The following is a 20,072-nucleotide window of genomic DNA, read 5'->3' as shown; positions in this document are numbered from 1 at the left end:
ACCCCCCCACACACACACACTTCTTTCTTGCTTGACAAAGCAGCCAAGATATCAGGAAGAAAACCGTAGAGCTGCACAAGTCTGGATCATTTTTGGTAACAATTTCCAGATGCTTGAAGATACCAAAATCACCCATTCAAACAATACACAAGTATTAACTTGATGGAAATGTTAACTGTCAGACCACTCAGGAGAGAGATGGGTCCTGTGTCCCAGTCAGAAATGTGCAAATCGACCTCAGAACAAAAGCCAAAGACCTTGTGACTGATGTTGGCAGAAACTGATAAGGCAGTGCCCTTATCCGCAATGAAACATGTCCTGCACAAGCTAAAAGGCCACTTAGCAAGGATGAAACCATTACTCTAAAAGAAGCACAAAAAAGAGCCAGAGTGCAGTTTGGAAGTGCACACAGGGACAATAACTTTCAGTTTTGGAGGCATGTCCAGTGGTCTGATGGAACTAAAGTGGAGCTGTTTGGCATAATGACCATCATTACATTTGGAGGAAAAAGGGGGACCATTGTAAGTCTGGGGACATCACTCCAACTGTGAAGTATGGTGATGGCAGCGTCATGTTGTGAGGCTGTTTTGCTGCAGGGGGGACTGGTGCACTTCTGTCGCCCTATGGAGACGTTACAGTCTGTAAAGGCATGTGTGACTGATAAACTTAATGCAAATACTCCAGTTCTGTCAGGAGGAATGAACCACAATTAACATCACCCACCTGTCAATCATTCTAGCGGCTTTGCCAGCAACTGACCAATCGATCAGTTGTCCCAAAGTACACGCCCCTTATCTGGAGGAACTGAACTTCAGTCAACATTATCTGGGTTTCTTATTGCTAACGCGCTGCGATCCTAAAGATTTCAAGGAAAATATTAGGAAATTGTGGTTCAACGTTGTCATTGTAGAACATGCGGTCCCGACGGCCGTTACCGAGAGCGTGTAGAGGGCGGAGTACAATTTATAACGTTTCCAAAACCCAAATGTAGTCTGGAAAAACACAAGAAATGGATCAAGGCCTGCAGCCGACCGCATGCCTTGTTCAATGGAACTGTGATCAATGGAAAGTACATGTTCATCTTTACAAAGTTAAGTTGGTTTTAAAAATCCTCTTTTTTTTTTTTTTTTGGTCATGATGACACTGTATGGTAGGTCAATAAGTGAAGGAAGTTATGCTGTATTTCTATGCCATAGAGCTAACTGTAAATTCAGCTAGCTCTATGGCAGCATGAAAACATGTGCTGCAGTAACTGGGGTATTTGCATATGATAATCTTTACTTTTAAGCATTTTCCTGAAGGCATATTTTTTTACAAGCTTGTATTATTTAAGTTATTACTCACCCGCTTTTGCATGTACAAAGTGTGTCCAACACAGCTTTCACACTCGCATTCAATGAGACTTTGTGCTACGATTTTTGTCCTCTGGTTGAGAAAGTCTCAGGCTTTCACTTTAATTTCTTTGTTGTTTCCCGCAAATAACCACACATAGTTGATGTCATAGCCTGTCGTCTTTGCCTCATTGTTGGCTCATAGTCAAAAATGACTCAAAAAAATGAATTGGGTAAGCTTGCCTGTTGCTGCCAACATTGTGCTTAATAATAGAGACGGAGTGTTCGGGGTGAACTAGTTGAGACTTTTTTTCAACAAACTTCCTTTCTGCTATTCTTGCACAAAGGCCAAATTTGTGGAGTGCATGACTAATACTTCTCCTGTCAACAGATGTTCTTACCTGAGCACTGGATCTTTGTCTAATGCTCACCGTGTCTGACTAGTTGGTTTGGGTGGATGGCTATCTCTCAGTAGGTTTGCAGTTGTGCCATACTCTCAGATGGATTATGCAGTGCTCTGTAGGATTTTCAAAAAAACTATTATTGTTTTTAAGTAGTTTTTAAAACTTAAATATGGTTTAAACTTATCAAAACTTTATGTCTCACCTCTATGATATGTTCCTTAGACTTTGTCTGTGCCCTAGTGATCTCTAAAAAAAAAACCCTCAGATCCCTATGGAATAGGTAAATTTCCTCATAAATGTAACACACAAATTGAATACAAATGTAGGTCTCATTTTAAGATTTGTGTAAGAGAAAATTTGAAAGAAATGTAATTTTTTTCCTTTCACTGTTGACAATACTTTGCCAGTGTAAAAACTTTAACATTGACAATGGATGATTTTGTCCACCAACTTCAGCATGTTGTTCATTTTGTCATGTAATATGACAAGATAAGCACAAGTTGCATGTATCAATACCGTGGTAGAACTTTAATAACGACAAGGTAAAGAAAACGTCTACACAGTTTTATTTGAAATGCATTCAAAACCACAGAGGATTTAGTTTTCCTAGTCAGCAAACACACTGCTTCTAAAGCAGTCATTTGAATAAACATTCAGCAATCATACAGTCCAAACATCTGAAAACATTTTAACATTGATGCTTATTTTCAAAGGATTTTGGCACTTAAAACATTTAAACTTTAAAAATGCATTATTTTGCTTTAACAAGGTACATACACTTGTATTTATGTTGAGTTCACTTAATATGTGTGTAAATTTATTTTTTGCTAAATTCATGTGTCAAACTGCTCTTTAAAACAGTCAAAAATGATATGAAAATGAAACTAGATGATTTTCTGACAAGTGAGAAAGAACAAATAAAGGGAGATGAATTTGCCATTTTTAGGCCTGATTAAGAAATGACAACCTGAGCTACTCCACATGCTGTGCACATGAAGCAATAAACTAAGAGCAGCAGTTATCGATGTTCGGACTGGTAACAATCTAGAGGTACACAATGTTGTAGGATCTTTCTCTGAAATCTAAAATCCTAATTGATTAAACATTGGATTTGTAAATGCATATTTATGCAATAAATATAAAAAGAAAAAGAAACCCCCCAGCACTTATACATTAATAAAAGCAGCATGATGGCTTTTCATTTACGGTTTTGTTTTTGTCATTATACCATTAATTAAATAATTCTTTTGCAATGTTTCCTTTTGTATCAGATCCTGAAAAGATTGAAAACCCAGCCTTACAGGTTACATGTAACACCTAAAGTGTCCTTTGATTAAAAAGGATTTTTTAAAATATCATACGTCCTCATACAAAACTTTCAGTGCAATTTTACGCAGAGCAAATTTTCTTTCCTGTTGGAAAAAATACTCACTTGATTAATCCTGAGGGATTTGTGCAACTTGCAGAATTGCCCAATCGATTAGGTCGCCTAAAAGGATGTGGACACAGAGGTTACCAAAGGTTGCCTCTGTAAATAGCTCCGTCTCAACAGTGGTGAATCACTCACTGACGGGTGAATTAAACAGAGTCAACAGCACCTGTTTGTGTGCATGTGAGTTGACAGGTGGGCTCTGAGGGACAATCAAGGGCTCACTGCCTGCCATCTCACGGGACAGCAATGATTTCTGAGGAAAATACTTTTGAGTCGTTTTGTAAATGGATTCAGATTTAATTTAAATGATGCATAATTCCAACTAAGTGCAAAATTTGAAGACAAAGCGCACTTGGCACCAATAAAAACATTTAAGTCTACGTAAAGAACAGAACCCGCACATTCTGTGCGTACTGCAATTAATGCGCACACAAAACGTATCATCGGAAGAGAACCGCCCGCCTCCGGAAGAAACAAGCGCTTTGATTTGTTAGGGTCACTCTGTGACTTCATCGTCCGAGCCCTGTGCCATCAGGCTGGCGTGTTCGATGTAGTCGAAGTCAGGAAACTTGACAGGAAGGTCGTTCCACCTGGTGCAGTTGCTGTACTTTTTCTTATTTATATCCACCACAAAGTTTTTCACATGGAGACAAGGCAGCTCAATCCCACGGTAAAACATCATTGAACCCCATGTCTGCAACAGAAGCGGAGTTTAAAAGAAGACAAATCTTAGTGCATATTTTATCCGTTTAATGCATTAAACTTATTTCCATAGCAGCCAGACTGTCAGATAAAATAAGTAATAAAAAAAATATAGATTTATTGTTCTTCATTTGCCATGAAGCTCTACAGTGATTAGCAACAATATTCACATTGTTTTTTTGTTTTTTTTTTACATTTTGTCACATTACAATCACAAACGGATGTATTTCTTTGGGGATTTTATGTCATAGAATCACTAAATGTAGCTAAAATGATGCTAATAAAGCTATTCTGTGAAGCTCTCAGATGTTTAATAGGAAATAGTGGAAAAACAGGAACAAGGAAACAAGTGAAAGGTCAGGAGTAAAGACCCGGACATGTTTAAAACACGGTTTGGTTTTTGAAACCATCCCAAACTATAAACATCTCGTGGTAAACAGCTTAATCTATCATCCCAAAGTAGGAGTAAAGAATAACTGTAAACCCAACAAGACATGACTGCTGACCAGAACCGACTGGCTGGGCAAACAATTCATTAATCAGAGCCCTCGTTCACAAATATTTCTGTTATAAATCCGCAGACAAGCCACCTCATCCAGAAATGATTTCTGAATCATGCTTATATTTGTAAATCCTGCTGCTGGCTCACTACTCAAATGACACATCATCACTTTTTCGACCAGTAAAGCCGGCTCTCCTCCATAAAGTTCAACCCACGTGATGGCTATGATTACAGAATTTCGCAATTCAGGGGTATGGCATAGGCAGGCTGACTTCTACCCCTCTCACTTTATCAATCCTAAATACACAAACGACACGAAGACGCCAGAAAAGGAGCACATAAACCCGCCTTTTAGTGTTTAATGAAAGGGGCTAGAGTAGCAGCACAACTCTACCACTAATGTAGGAAAATACTCTGACAGGACTACCACTAGCTATACTCTCCACAAATACGACCTTTATGAAAGACTGGAAAGAAGGACGTCAATATTGAAATAATATCTAATAAGTCTCTTTTGCAGTTTCCAAAAAGCTATGCAGGTGATGCTGCAAACATGTGGAAGAAGGTGCTGTGGTCAGAAGATAACTGAATTTTGTGGTCTATAAGTACAAAACTATGTGTGGTGAAGACTTGACACCAATCATAATCTTGAACGCACTAATCACACAGTGAAACATGATAGCAGCATCATGCTACTGGGGGGGGGGCTTTCTTAGGCAAAGACAAGCAAACTGGATGAAAAGATGGATAAATCTGCATCTGTAAACAGATATTTAAATAAACTATAAAAGGACATCGTTTGCAGACTAAATGTTTCCTGCTTTAGGTCAGTTAGGACAAACAAAATTCTTCAAATTCATCAGTTAACATAGATGTCTTTCATATCTTGCAGACCAGACCATAATCTAATTGTTGGGGAATGAGCAGAGACTAACACATTTTTTCAGTTGTGCACAAATTTATGTTTGTCTATCAAAAAGCCCAATAAATTAAATTAGTTTGCCATTGTAATGTGAACAACTAGGAGCTAGGATTCAGGGATACGAGTATCTTGGCGAGACAAGTTATCTCAAGTTACTAGCAAGACTGTAAATCCAAAAACCAAACAGTGTGTTTACCTGACCACAGCCACTGCAAGCTATGACTCCATTGGTCTCGTAGTCCAAACGTCGCTCCTGAAGAGATGCGTTTTCTCTCTGGATGAAAAGTTTCCTGCACAAACAAAAGAGAGTATAATTAACCATGCAATGCAACGTGCCAGTGTTGAAAAGTTTATATCGTAATTAGTACCTAAACTGTTGCGTAACATTGACTCTGTGCATGTTTTCAATGATTTGGATGTCTTCGCCGCTGCAGATGTATTTGGTGCAGTGACGACAGCTAAACTTTACAGAAGACGGGTTCTCATCTTTCACAGCCTTCTTCTTCTGATTTACCTGTCTCACTCTTTCCTCCATTATAGCCTGTATCTGAAACTCTGTGATCTAATGGAAGGAGAAAAAAAAAAAAAGGTTAAAAGACTGTATTTAGGAGAAAATAGATGGCTAATAATACTTGTTTAACATACTTGTTTGTTGTAAACTGATTGATCTAATTTTTTAATTTTCTGAATGGCTTTGTTCATCATTTGCTCACGGTACTCGTTGACACACTCCTTTTCAGCCACCCCGGAGTTCTTTACGTCCACGACAGTGTATGTGCTGTCCTCAGCTCTTCCTCTGCCTTGAGACTGCAAAGGGCAACAGAACAAATGGTCAGCAATCACCTACTCATATTTAGTCAGCCCACATTTTTTTTATTTTTTATTTTCTGTTGCCAGTATTTACAGCTGGATGACTAACGGGACACTTGAAAATATTGAGCCATGAAAAAGTTTGTGGAAAACAGGAACAGGCTGAGATAAATTTAACATTTGATTTGAGCAGAATGGAAAAACTACAAACACAGGCACAGATGAAATCAGGAATCCCTGTTTTTCTTGAAGAAACATTTTGGCTGCAATGCCTGGGAATTTAAAATGTTAGTTATCAGGACTGTCCTGAAATGGCCCTTGAAATTTCTCTGCTATAAGTAGCAAATATATATTTTTTTAAGCCACAACAAATAATTTTCATTGTAGTGGATTTTGGGGGAATCGGCGCGTTATTCTCTTTGTGACTTTTTGAAAGAACATAAAATGACTTTAAAGTCAGTCTGATTGTCAAAAATCAATAGAGATTTATTTTATCATATGTCCTTCAGATACCTTATTTATTTATGTGGTCAAAGTCACACCGTATAAAACCAAAAGACATACCAACACATTTTTAATCACGGATTACAGTCGTTCATTTTACTGACCTGAATCATAGCGATTTCATTGGTCACATGGCCATATCGAATAACAAAATTGCAGGCCGTTATGTCCAAACCTTCTTCTGCCACTGTGGTAGCAATAAGGAGGTTGAGTTCACCGCTTTTGAACCTCTTCAACACATCCTTCTGCTCTGCCTGAGGAATACAACTGCAGGTCACATACATGAAGAACTTGGGAAATGGCAGCCTAAGAGAGTTCAGTTTGTGAAGTATGCACTTACAGCTGTCATTGGTTTGGTATCGCTCTGGTCTCCTCCTCCAATGAAATAAGAAGGTTTTACTTCGATGTCAGCAAACTTGGGGTTTTCTTGAATCCACTGGCTAAGAGTCATAGCGCTGTGACGTGTTTTGGTGAAAATGATCCCTCTGGCTTCTTTTCGGCTGCTGAACTCTTGTAAAATTTTAGTTCTGAGTTTTGACAGACTGTCGTTTTCGTATGTTGGATCCTTTGCCAGCTTCTCCAGCTCTTCCTTTTTGTCTGTAAGGAGTAGATGTTAAAGGACTAAGGCAGAATATTTTCAGCAAAGTTAAACGAGACACTTTTACGACTGCAGTCTCTTGCAAAACTACTGACAGCCCTTTAAGTCTGGGTAAATTATTACTCCAACCAGACTTATATGAGGTTTTAGTCTAAAATAAAGCTTTAAATTGATTGGCCAGGCAATATTTTTTTTAAATATGGGAAAATAGCTCTTTGTTTATTATAAAAGCACAGCATAAAAGCAAAAATGTGAAGATGTGGGTAAGCAACGGGTTTTGATTATATATTTAAAATTTATAGTGGAAATTAAGAATATCAACAAGAAAAAAAGAAAAAAAAAAGAAAGATCTTACCTTTAAACAAATTGAACAAAAATCTCTCCGTCTCTGTTATTTCCATGTTTTGTTCTTCATCTTGTGATGTTTTCTTCTTGATCTGCTCCTCGTGGAACTTGTTCAGGAGACTGAGAGCGTCACACATGCGTATGGTGTTGCTTAAAATCAGACCTTCATTATACCGTCGGAGGAACTCCGCGCAGACCCGAACTGTCTGGTCTCCGTCTTTGGCAGCTACAACACAATGAGGCAATTTCATGATAGCTCTATGTGTGCAAAACCCAGACTGTCCAGTGTAATAAAGAGTTAGCGTTAAAGGGACATTACAGGCACACTGCAGGTAAAAGTGAAGAAGGATTTTATGGAGCTTAAATACTTTACTGAATCTTAAAAAAACAAACAAACTAAGATTAACATCACAGATATAAAGATTCAGGCTGCATAATGCTAATAAATATCATCGACTTAAGAGAAATTGTGTACTTTTCATACCAAATTTTAAAGGCCACCTCTATCGATTTGTATTAGGGATGCACGACATATCGGCACCAACATCAGTATCCACCGACATTAGTCAATTTTTAGCATATCTATATAATATATATCTGTGTAACAATTCCACTCACCTTCTCGCTCTTTTTGAACAGCCCATTGTTCGTAATTCTGAGAGCCCAGGTCACATGTGGGGAAAAGCCGGGCATGCTCGTGAATGGCAGTCATGATTGTCTTCACCACACAACCAAAGGGATCCTGATGATGACGGTTAGGTAAAAATACTGTTAACTCCCCTCGACTAAAGAAGAACGTTGCCACATTTGTAGTTTAATGCACATATCTTGTTGAATTTTATGTGAAACAGCGTCTACCTCTTTTCTCGATTCAACAGGCAGGATGGATTTCCGTTGTTCCTTTTTCACAATGCTTCCTGTCATAATTTTGGAAGCATCCAAGTTTGCACAAATCTACAAAAGAGGGAAGGAAACCTGCATTAATATGTAATGCAAAATACAATATATATATAAAATGTATGTATGTTTTTTAGCTTTCCTTGAAGTAGGAAACTAAGGCTTGGAATTAGAAAGCAGAGATGAACGTGAAAGAAATTTAGATGAATAAAATAAGTTGCAAAAATGCATACGATATTACAGTTTCAGATACAATGTTAAACAGAGTATTTACTCGCAGAATGTGCTCTTCAGCTTTATTCAGGGTTTTGGCACCTCCGACCCCCGGTGAGGCCGTCAGGCCCAGGATCTGAGGAAGCGGTACGGGCTTCTTCTGCTCCTTCAGGAGCTTTTTGTTCTTGTGCTTTTGTTTCAGGTACCTCATCATGATGTGGTTGTAGACTTCTCCTTTCTGAGTGTGGTGACATTCATCTATTATGATCAGTGTCAGATCTGGAAAAGACGGTGACATAATGCCAGAGGTTCACTTGGAACTGTAAATTTTTAATGCCATGCAGAAATAAGAACAAAGAATTAACAGAAGGGACATTTTTTGCAACTAATATATATTTCTCCCTAACTGAAAGTACACAAATCTTATATAAAGTCAGTAAAATTCTTCAACCAAGCACTGTTAGTTGAAAGAGTCCCTGGAAAGGTTGAGGTAGTTCTTTAGAAAAACCAACTGTCCCCACACAAATCAGAGCTTTTAGAGAAAATTTGAGACAGCAGTTTAAACCGCACAATAACATCTGTTACGAGAACTGCATGCTTCAAAAACAAAGCCAGACTTCAATGTGATCTAAATACGGCGCTTTACAATGACTCGAGTCTAAACTGTTATTCGAATTTGTCCCAGAAGAGAAGGCAGAGTGGCAAGTTTGACGGGCTGTGATAGACGCTCTCTCGTGAATTCGATCCAGCTACACACCGATGGCTTGAACAGACATGTGGCCTGAGAGCCAGGAGGAAGTGGGGAGGGGGGGAGGTGAATAAATGCTTTCAAGTGTTTCGACAAACAGCATATGTTCCTCTGAGGTGGCTATTCCACCTTGGACTGATGACTGCCAGGAGCAAACACTAGAGTCGGAAGAATATGACAAGATCCTGTCGGGGGAAAATCCTGCTCCATGTTCCCTCGGTGGTTATCGATTCCAGAACATTTCAGTGTCAGTAAAATCCAGGGTAGATTTTGCATGAATTTAGAGATGTTGCAACCATATTAAGTTTAATGGTGTGTTTTGATTTCTAGTAATCTTGATTTCTTCTTTTACAAGAAATGACCATTTACTGTTCAGTCTGTACATCAGAGTAAACGAAAAAATACAGCCAGACCATCTGCGGTGTGGGTGCTGGTTGCAAAATGTTATAGCCCTTCAACATTGAATGAGCAGCAGAAAAGCATACATTTTTGAAATGAAATAATATAAAATAATTTTTGCTGCAGCTCTGTTACTGCAGCAGATCACTATAAATGTAACAAACAGACTCTGCTGTTTTACTTTCAAGCTGGCTTTTGTCACTGCAGGACAAATGTCTGCTATGGAAAATTAGAAGGCAACAGTTCAAAACTCCCATTCCTTCAAAGGTTGCTGGGTTTTTCTTTAATAACTGAGTGTACAGAGCAGTTTTCTATTTTGTTACTGCAAAGGATTCTCCCTTTTTTGTTTTTTTTAAATAGAGACCGTGATAAAAGTTTGACAGTAGTTAAAGTGCATCATTTGTGCAGGATTTGTAGGAGGAGAAGTTTCTAGAATTATAGTTTTCTTTTTAAGTTCAAAACATTTTGGTGTGTGCCTGTACAGACTTGCAGTTTAAATTTTAAATGCATGTTTTGAATTGTGCAATATGTGAAGTTTCCCTTTCATTCTGTCAGTCTGGTTTTTCCACCTTCCTGCCCACAAGGGGCTACATATCAATTTCTCCACCCACATCTTTAACCCTCAGTTCTTCATCTGGACTTCATTAAGTCTTGTGTGACACCTTGTGGGATAGTTCTATTAACAATTTTGCCAGACATGTCCAATTCTTCCTGTCTGCCTAACAATTCCAGCAGGTGACACTGCATCCGGCTCGGCTCCGCTCCGCACTTTGCAGGCGGGCTGCCGCCATTCTGGAGCACCCCAAATTCCACTGCTTCTCAGTGTCTTCTCAGCTCCGCTCCACTACAAACCACAGAGAGGTTTTACAAGACGCATGCGTGGGAAAACGAGAGAGAGCACGTGACAAAGCCAGTGATAAAAAGGATGAACGGTGTCACGTAAAATGCGGCAGTTCTCAACTTCAAAAAATTACATTTTTCCTACATTGCTCTCCCTGCTGTGACTTGAGCAAGAAACTTTTCAGAATTAAATCCACATTTTTAATTATGCTGACTAATACATGTCAGCATAACTGATACATGATGACATGTATCACTTATGGCTATTTTTATTAATAGAGCAAATATTTCAAGAAAATATAGTCTGCCTTGATGAACTATTTTGAAAATACAGATGTTGCGCTCGTTGCAGCTTCCTGTTGGAAAGGTGTGGGCTTTGAAGGTTAACTACACACTTGCTCCATTGTCTGGCAAAAAACAGAATCAGTTCAAATTTTGGGGTAATGGCTTTGCGGAAGCATGAACTGTTGTGCGGATGCAGTGCAAATGCTATTATTGGCGTGAATGGGTGCATTTTTACTGCGGAGGCCGCAGTGTGGCAGAGCAAGGTGGAGCCGGATGGAGTGTATTTTAGGATTTTAGGGGTAACAGCAAAAATAATCATCAGTTCTTTGAAAATGCTATGATAGCATGAATACTACGGTAGCTTAATATTCTATTATCAGAGAATATGACTTTGAAGGTAAGATATAAACAGTTAATAGTTAATGTTAACTGTTTTCTACCCAGGGCTCCATGGAAGTGCATTTGGCGGGACGGTTGCTCTGCACAGTGAAGGTCCCAGGTTCGAATCCCGGTCTGAGGGCGAACCGTGCTGCTTACTTAATGACCGGTGGGGATCCAACCACTCCAGCTCTCAACCAGTCTTTGGTAACATTCATGTGGAATATTTTCTAATTTAACCTATTTTCAGGGCTAGGAAAACCCTACTTATCTCAATAAAACCCATAACCCCACATCATTCTGTTAAGCCCACCCAGGAATGTATTCGTGTGTATTTGACCCTGGATTGGGCTAGTAAATTAACACAAACTGAGTTCTTTGTGAGTGATTATCTTATAGTAGTTTGTCCCACCAAACTTATTTAGAAATTAAGTGCTGCAAAGACCTACCGCTTAGCTTCACCCCTTCATCCTCTCCGCTGGAAGCCCTCTCCAAGTAATTTTCGAGAATCTGGGCTGTGCAGATGATGATGTCGTTTCTTTCTACAATGTTAGCGAAGGAGATTTTGAGCTGAGAGTCTCCACTGACCCTCTCCACTTTGTACGTGAGCTTCAGGATACGGAACTCTGTGGAGAAATGCTGCTCCACAAGAGGAATCTACAAGCCAAAAAAGAAAATTTTATGAACACAATTTTTCTTTTTTTTTCTTTAAAGGAAGAAATGACTTTCTGCCACTACAGCATCTAAAGGGCTAACACCCGCCACAGCTAAACTACTCGGAGCTTTATTCCTTTTGTTTAAGGCAGGGCTTCTAATTAGTGGAAGAAGGGGATTTTGTTGCACTCTCTTTGCAAAAGGAGTACACAGACTTTTCTGTGTGGGCACAACTAACCTACTTATTGCTCAGGAATGAAGATTAAAAGTGTAAATGCTTCCAGTCACATAGGATTACTTTGTCTGCTACTAGATAGTTTTATGGGAGGGAAATATTTTTTGCCACATGGTATTTATTTTTTTTGTTCAGGCCACATCTTGTATGGGCCAAATAGTAACAAAGTGCACTGGGATACATAAAACCTATGGCATGAAATATGTGGTGTGTAAACTTCCGTGTTTTCGTTGGATCTGAATGAAGCACTGCAGCCAAAAAGCCCATAAGTCAGGCAAACCAAAGTCAGACAAACCAAAGTCAGATCCTAGTACCTTGTTCACCAGGACAACCACCTTCCCTGGTTTCCCCTCAGCTCTCCTGCTGTCCAGATGTTTTTGGGTTATGTACACTGCAACTCTGGTTTTACCGCTTCCTGTCGGGAGGCAAATAATAACGTTTTCCCCCTCCAAGGCAGGCCTGGCAACTTCCATCTGATAATCACGAAGAGAAATTTCTTCTGGGCCTCCTCCGGTGGCCCCTGCTGCTTCTGCTCCTGGACAGCCGCTTACATCTGCAATGCAGACCAAAGCCTCAGTCTGAAAAGGGCTTCTGTCTATGTCAGCAAGCCACAATTACACATTGTTATGGAATGTCCTCTTTAAACTGTTTTTATACATGGAGCAATTTTTTTCATGTGCATTCAGAACACAAACCTAGTTTTAAAACCTCAAATTTGCCAAATTAAGAGAATGAGGAAATGCATATTAATTCATATCCTTTCATACAAGCTACAACAGAAATACCCATTTGCTGTAAACATAGGTATACAAACCAACAGCAAGCACAGAAAACCTAAAGCTTGTTTGAAATTATTCAGACAAACTCCATCATGTCATGACATGTAACTTGAGTATCGTTTTCACGATTGGTTTTATGTAGCACAATTCGGTCTTAGCTGTGGGTAAACACCAGACCTATGATCCGCCTTAGCTGGATTTAAAGTTGCTGGAAGGGAGTGAGTCATTTGTTCTGTCTCAGATTTTGCACAATTTTCACGAACGAGACCCCCTTATGTTACGAGTTCCACATTTTCCACAGCTGTGACTACAAAACCTCAGTGGGTTGCAAAAGTATTCACTGTTTTATGTTTTGCTACAATACAACAACAACAAAAAATCTTAATGTTTTTTTTTTTTTTTTTTTAAATTTTTTTCTCGGAAACCAAACAATGCTCCTGTTCTCCTGAGACGTTTTTTTTTTTTTTTTAATCAAGATTTTGCGTGACAGTCTAACACAAACTAATGAATAATTACTGAGTGGGAGAAAGATGATATGGCTTTCAAATTTGCTGATAAAAAAATATATAAATAAATAAATGAAAGTGTGGCAAGGCAAGCAATCCAAGCTAGTTTACTTTGATACCCCTAAATAAATTCCAGTTAAATTACCTTCAAAAGTCACCTACTAAACAAGGGAGGCTCTTTTAGCGACCTTTAAGTTCCTCCATAATATAACACCTTTCAACCAAAATAGAGCTTTCTGACCAACATGCAAAATGTTGCATCCTGTGAAAAGCTAAAACTGCACATCACCTTCATTCCATTATCCACACCTTGAAACAAAGTGAGGGTAACATCAAGCTGTGTGGAAACTGGTCAGAGTTATTAGGTGGCAACAAGGCGACCCAGGAAGACTCCAAAAGAACAGGTCTGCAATTAAATGTTTTGACGAAAGCACATTGAGGTCTTAGAATGGTCCATTCAAAGTCTGCAGCTCAATCTAACTGAATCTGTGGCAAGAAAACTGTGAAATCTGTGGTGAAAATTGATCCTCAGCCACTCTCCATTCAGCCTGACTTAGCATGAGCTGTTTTGCAGCTGTGATTAGAGTGGGAGGTGGTTGTTCAAAAAAAAACAAATTCAGCGGGACTGGACAGATATGCACACTTTCCAGATGTTTAGTTCTAAAAACAGAGGAAGAAAAAAAATATGCATACTTTTTATTTTACTTCACAATTACATACTGCTTTATATTGGTCTATGCACATTAAAATAAACTGATGTTTGAGGTTGCAGCCTGATAAAATGTGAAGAAATTTAAGAACCATGAATACTTTTGCAAGGCAGAGAATAATTGTTTTTTTATTGTCGGTACAGGCGGTTTTTAATTAGCCTCCTACGGATCAACGCAAGTCTGTCCTGATGAAGAGATAGAGCCTGAACAACAACAACAATAGGAAATGTGTTCCAGATGCTGTGATTATTTGGGATATATTCAGTCAGCTCTTCTAAATTTTACCCCAAAAGGGAGGTGAAGTCAAATTATTTCACAGGACAGAAAATATCTGAAAACTAACAGGATGAGAGTTTAATTTCTGGGAAGATTAGGTGTAAATTTTATCAACCAATAAAACTGTGTATTTTTCCTGTTCGCTGCTTGTTTCAAAATGTCATTTAGAGTTGATATAAAGCTATGGTAATTTCAGGAATAGACTCAAATTGTGGCGGCAGAGTACTTCCCCCATCCTCGATTTAAGCCTGGGATGAGGGCAACATGTCCGTAACTTACTACACCCCAGAGACAGGCATTTCAGAATGTAAATAGATCGTCAGAGTGATGTTTTTGTACAGAGTATGCGCTGCCTCTTGGCTGATGACAGATGCGAGACACTGCAGCCTAACTTAACTCCACCCTCCTGTAAAACCGAAGAAGACAAAGCATGCATAGAAAGTTAACTAAAGGCTACAGTTCACAGATTCCTTTTCGATCTGCTAATACTGAGTCAGCATGTGGTTTTCATTTAAAAGCACCACTGCGCTCCGTCCTCTGCAGCCTCTCTGTGGTTCTTCAGAGTTCACACATGGAACTTATTCATGTCACGCCAAAAGGCATCGAAATATTCCACAACAACTCTCCCAGCTAATCTCATTATGCCTGGTGAATGCGAAATAGAGATCACACACACATTTTTCTGACAAATGCCTGAGCTAATTTACGACTTGGTGGCCTAGGTTTCACTGAACACATTCTGAGATTGACAAGAGTTTAAGGAATTATAACAATGTTAAGAATGCGGATGAGGGTAAATGAGTCTCACCTGGGGGTAAATTATCCATGGATTTGGACAGGTCACCGTCTAAATACAGATCTGTAAAAAAAATATATAATTAAAAAAAAACAGCATTTACTCAAAATATGCTTATAAAAAGCAGCAGACTTTCACTAATTTCTGCACAGAATCAAATATAAAATAACTTGCGCAACATCCAATGAAGAATTAGTTAGTACAGCATAACTAACAAAAATGTTTTGATTCTAATTTCCTGAAGAAATGAAAATGAGCCATGAGACAGTTTTAGGGGGGGGGGGATGTGTTCTTTCAGGCTGTTTGCTGCCATGAAAGCAAACAGCAAACATTACCTTCTTTCCTAAAAGGTAATGGAAAAACTAATGACTCAAAGAACATGCTGTATTCTTGAAAAGTTTACGTGCATTTTTAAATTGGGAAAACCAAGGCCAAGACGTCGTGGCTTTCTATGCTTACGACTGCTGAATTACAGGAGGAACACATGTGGATGTATTTTAGAGCAACATCTAAGACATGCTGCTTCATTTCATGACATCAAAAAAAAATCAACCAGAGTAGCAAGAAGCATAAAGAATGTGCAAAATCTGTGAAACGAGCTTAAAGAAAGAGCAAAAAAACGTTGTGAAGATAACACGCAAAATCTGGTAAGAGAGTTCGAAACAAGTCCTTTACTGATATGGAGTAAAAAAGACAGAAACGGACCATTATTCCAGAAGGAAAAGAAAAGAAAATCTAGTTTAAAAGTCCATTCTATCAATTACTGAGAACATGTATGTAAACTGTCTAAAGAAATAGTTTTGGTAATCCTGCTGAATTAAACCAGAAAGAGTTTAGTCTTAAAGGGACAGAGGAAAACTTCTTATGTCTCTTTATACACTGTACATATAAAAGTCTGGGTTTAACTGTAATCGTGATGCAAGACGAGGATGGACAATCTTTGAGGCTTAACATTGATTAATTTGGTGACTTTTACAGCTCCTGCAAAAACCTATAATATATGTATATTAATGTATATAAAATAGAAATTAACTGCTCTATACATTGAGGAGACATATTCTGTGAGACCTGGGGCATCATCCTGAGGTCCCTCGGTGCCACTGATTTCCATGGGCTCCTCACTCTGACAGCTTTCGGCCGGTTTCTCCTCTGCTGCTTTTGCTTCATTTTCTGAGAATCCAAAAAAATAATTAAAGTTGTTTCCATCTTTATAAGGATATCAAAATGAAGCTGAGAAACAGAAACTCTGTATACTGTAGATGAAATCCGAATTACAGTTTTAGTAAAATTATTCAGTAGAATAAACAATTGGTAATAGGAAATTATTCAAGAAACTGAATTAGGGATATTGCAATCTATGTAATTACTGAGATGCAATAACACTCCCAAATCTCCCTAAATCCCACAGAAATATCAGTGCCTAGACTTTGCCTCATCGCCTTTTCTTCAACAACTGTGCTCTCCAGGAGACAGGTTAGACACTTACTCAGTTTCTTACACTCAGGTGATCCTCCTATGAGCTCATAAAGGTGTGTGTGTTCAGTGGCACGCAGAATTTCCCGAAATTCAGAGAACCAGCCAGGTCGGCATCTCACGATCCTGTTCAAAAGTTCATGGGCTCCACGTCTGTTTCCGTGGTTTGTTTTTTCAGCCTCAATCTAGAGTTTGAACAAAATAAAGTGGGTTTATGTGACTTTTCTGCAACCTGAGGGAAGGAGGAGAAATCGCATCAGCCAGAGGTGGTGGACTTCAACTTGCATTCAATACTGCCATCTTGTGGTGACATACAAAACTCAATTTGAAACGTTCGATGAAAACATAATTTCATTTATAGATTGCTTTGAATTCTAGCACATAAGATAAAACATTACGAAACAAAAGACTGATAACATTAATTTTTTTCTTTCTAACTTCAAACTAACAGCGATTTCCCTTTCTATTTTTTTGTTTTGTTTTTGTGCACTTACCCTCTCTTGGTCCGCAGCAGTTAGGAGAAATCGAGCTAAGCACTGAGTCAACACTTCTTCTGTTTTCATGTCCTCCAGACTGGGAGTAAATAACTGAATTAGCTGGACATAGTAATCATTTTCCGCCTCCACTTCGGGGTCTGGGAGGTTTAACTCCAAATAGTCACCAGCGTGAGCGCTGCCTCCATGATTCAACGCATCAACGAAGGCCCTGAACCAGCCGACTGGATGTGGCCTCTCAACAACCGCACCGATAAGCAAATCCGCAGCCGATTCATTACCCTCCGTGTTCAGTTTCTGTCTGATCGCCTCCTTTCGTCCAGATTCTAAATGTAAATATTGCAGTACCTGGTCTACCTTTATAATCTGCCGCAGTCTCGGTTTTAAACATTCAATGCGACGTTCAAGTATCTCATCATTATCAGAAGTCATCGTGACTAGAGTGTCCGATAATCCAAGAGACAACAGGCTCCGACTCAGCCTTTCCAGTATGACGATTCACTTCTTCACGTAATAGCTTAGCCTGGAAAACAAAACTTAGTTTACTTTCGTTTTCCCCAAAAACAAATTAATATTGAAAGTGACCACTAGATGTCACTGTTTGATAGCTGATATAAACCACATTTATGAACCACTTCTTCAACATTACACATACAGGTGCGTCTAAATTAATAGGAAGGAGTATAAATGGTTTGGTTTAGAAATGGCTTTACGGAAGGATTGTGGCAGATATATTCCATGTCTTGGATGCGTCTCGTTGTAGCTGCATTTCAAGTCTTATGAATCTCTTTCCAATCCCTTGAATGGGTTTTGCTTCTAAATCTTCCCAAGACTTTGGTTATCCCTGTTACTTTTAGCAGCCTTTTCTACTCCACATTTTTCCTTCCACTCAACTTCCCATTGATGGGCAGCTAGTTTTAGAAATTACTACTTGTGGATTACCTGTCCTGTGGAGGCTGTTTGTGACTCTCTGCTGGACAATTGTAAAATCAGCTGTCTTGCTTATCGTTGTGTAGACAGTTGCATGACATTCCTGCACAAAAAACTGTTTTAAAGAAACAGTATGTGTGAAATTTAGCAAGATGCACCTGCATGCCCTAATACATAAAACCTTTTGAATAAAAAAAAGAATTCTGTATTCTTTCCTTGACTGTATATTGTGGTTTGAAAAATCCATCTAGACTCCAGTTATTTACTTTGGAATTAATATATATATTTTTTTTACTTACACATATGTTTTATTTATGCACTTAAGATCAAAAGTAGGCTGACTTATTAATCCATACCAAAGCAAAAAAAAAAAAAAGAACTTAAATACTAATCATTTAGGCATCAAATTTCATCTGAAACAACACAATGATAACGTTGTTTTTAAAATAGAATAAATCAACATGTTGCGGAACACAGAGAAATGGAGAAAAATAATTATTTAAAATAAAAAGTGAAAGACACAACTTCAACACTTTTTCATTTATTGCTTCGATAGTTTCAAAACAAGCATATTCTATTGTTTTACAGAATTTCATAAATAAATGATGGAGTAAAAAATACTATTTACATCATACAATAATATATTATTTATTTTACAGTTGTTGAATAATATTTAGTAAGGTGGGCATTATCCAAAATAACACGGGCATACAATGGGATTCATGAATGCGATTTTGTTACTTATAAAGATGGCTGACTTATCATTTGGACTGATTGTATAGGCACAAGTCCCTGTTTGGAGCCTTCTTTAGAACAGATCCTACTGTACGATTAAGTGAAATCCCATCTTTAATTTAGCCTTTTTCTGCCACATCATATCTTAACATATATATTTATATAAAAAAAATAAAATAAAAACAAAACACATGAATGCTGACATCATTTATGTTGTGCTACTTTGGGCTTGAAATCAGTGCAAAACAGTATATAAATAGAATTTACAACACATGCACTGCATCGTACTTGCGTGTCCGAGGCAGGGATAACAGCAGATAATCCTCAAATCTGCATGTTATGATATTTGCTCAAACAAGCATGCACGGTGCATTCTGCTTAATATAGTACAGTAGGTGCACATCAGTGATTGCAATAACAATAATAATAATAATGCACATCATTTAAATATATAGTGTACTGTGATGTATGTTGCAGCGCAATTATCCATAGCCCCTGAGTCACACTGCAAAGAATATAGGCATACAGCTAAGGATGAGAAAACTGTTCACACACCTCAGTAGTAATGCTGAATCGCTCTAAAAGTTCTAGGAAATAGTTTGTGTAACCCACACAGGATTCAGACTATAGATGGGGTATAATGATCAGGTTCAGCAGTGACTGTTAAGGGTATCCATGTAGTCAGTATCGTGCGATATCCCCTGTCCCATGAGAGGAAATTTGCAGAATGCGTTTTTTTTTTTTTTTTTTTTCCCGCTGGCTTGTCAGACCCTTAGTGTCAGGTACTATGCAAAGATTTCAGAAAATGGAAAAAGAACCGCTGCATCATCATTTTTCCTGCTGCAACAAAAGTCACCTCCTCACACTTCAGGTTCTAATGAGGACACAAAGCAGCGCCAGGCCTTGCGTTGGCTCACACCCTCGGTTTCAAAGTCTCAGGCTGCACAGGGTCAACAGTTTGAACAAACATCTGTGCTCACCAGCCGCCTGCCAGACTTGAAAAGATTGACGGCCTGTCAACAACCAGCATTACCAATCTTGACCAAAAGCGTCATTTATTTTTGTTCTTGCTTTTTGCTTGAATACGTCAACAATGATTGGGAGTTTGTGTGACTCCTTGTCCCCGTCCCTGCTTCCATCTGCCAGATCAAAAAAAAAAAAAAAAAAAAAAAAA

The 20,072-nt window shown here is 38.5% G+C and overlaps 1 protein-coding gene across 1 annotated transcript; it reads right to left on the bottom strand.

The window, feature by feature from the left end:
• Positions 1 to 2,283: 2,283 nt before the first annotated feature.
• ifih1 (interferon induced with helicase C domain 1) lies at positions 2,284 to 17,799 on the bottom strand. Its single transcript, XM_007546592.2, has 16 exons — positions 17,234 to 17,799; positions 16,753 to 16,924; positions 16,335 to 16,436; positions 15,279 to 15,329; positions 12,514 to 12,752; positions 11,760 to 11,967; positions 8,722 to 8,939; positions 8,409 to 8,504; positions 8,169 to 8,292; positions 7,561 to 7,776; positions 6,948 to 7,204; positions 6,712 to 6,861; positions 5,939 to 6,100; positions 5,662 to 5,855; positions 5,490 to 5,583; positions 2,284 to 3,861 (listed from the first exon to the last, which is right to left on the bottom strand). The coding sequence occupies exons 1-16, from the start codon at positions 17,663 to 17,665 to the stop codon at positions 3,664 to 3,666; spliced, it is 2,913 nt and encodes a 970-aa protein (XP_007546654.1). The 5' UTR covers positions 17,666 to 17,799; the 3' UTR covers positions 2,284 to 3,663.
• Between the last annotated feature and the right edge of the window lie 2,273 nt (positions 17,800 to 20,072).

The sequence above is a fragment of the Poecilia formosa genome, unplaced genomic scaffold (assembly GCF_000485575.1).
Source record: "Poecilia formosa unplaced genomic scaffold, Poecilia_formosa-5.1.2 Scaffold16, whole genome shotgun sequence".
NCBI lineage: Eukaryota > Metazoa > Chordata > Actinopteri > Cyprinodontiformes > Poeciliidae > Poecilia > Poecilia formosa.
Note: the sequence above shows the minus strand (reverse complement) of the source record. Positions and strands in the feature narration are given on the sequence as shown.

Excerpts from the sequence above, each read along its gene's own strand:
- ifih1 (XM_007546592.2), bottom strand. The coding sequence starts at position 17,665 with ATGACTTCTGATAATGATGAGATACTTGAACGTCGCATTGAATGTTTA. Across the intron at positions 16,925-17,233 it reads CTGCTGCGGACCAAGAGAGG|ATTGAGGCTGAAAAAACAAA; the intron begins GTAAGTGCACAA and ends TTCAAACTCTAG. Across the intron at positions 6,101-6,711 it reads ATGAAATCGCTATGATTCAG|TCTCAAGGCAGAGGAAGAGC; the intron begins GTCAGTAAAATG and ends TGCCCTTTGCAG.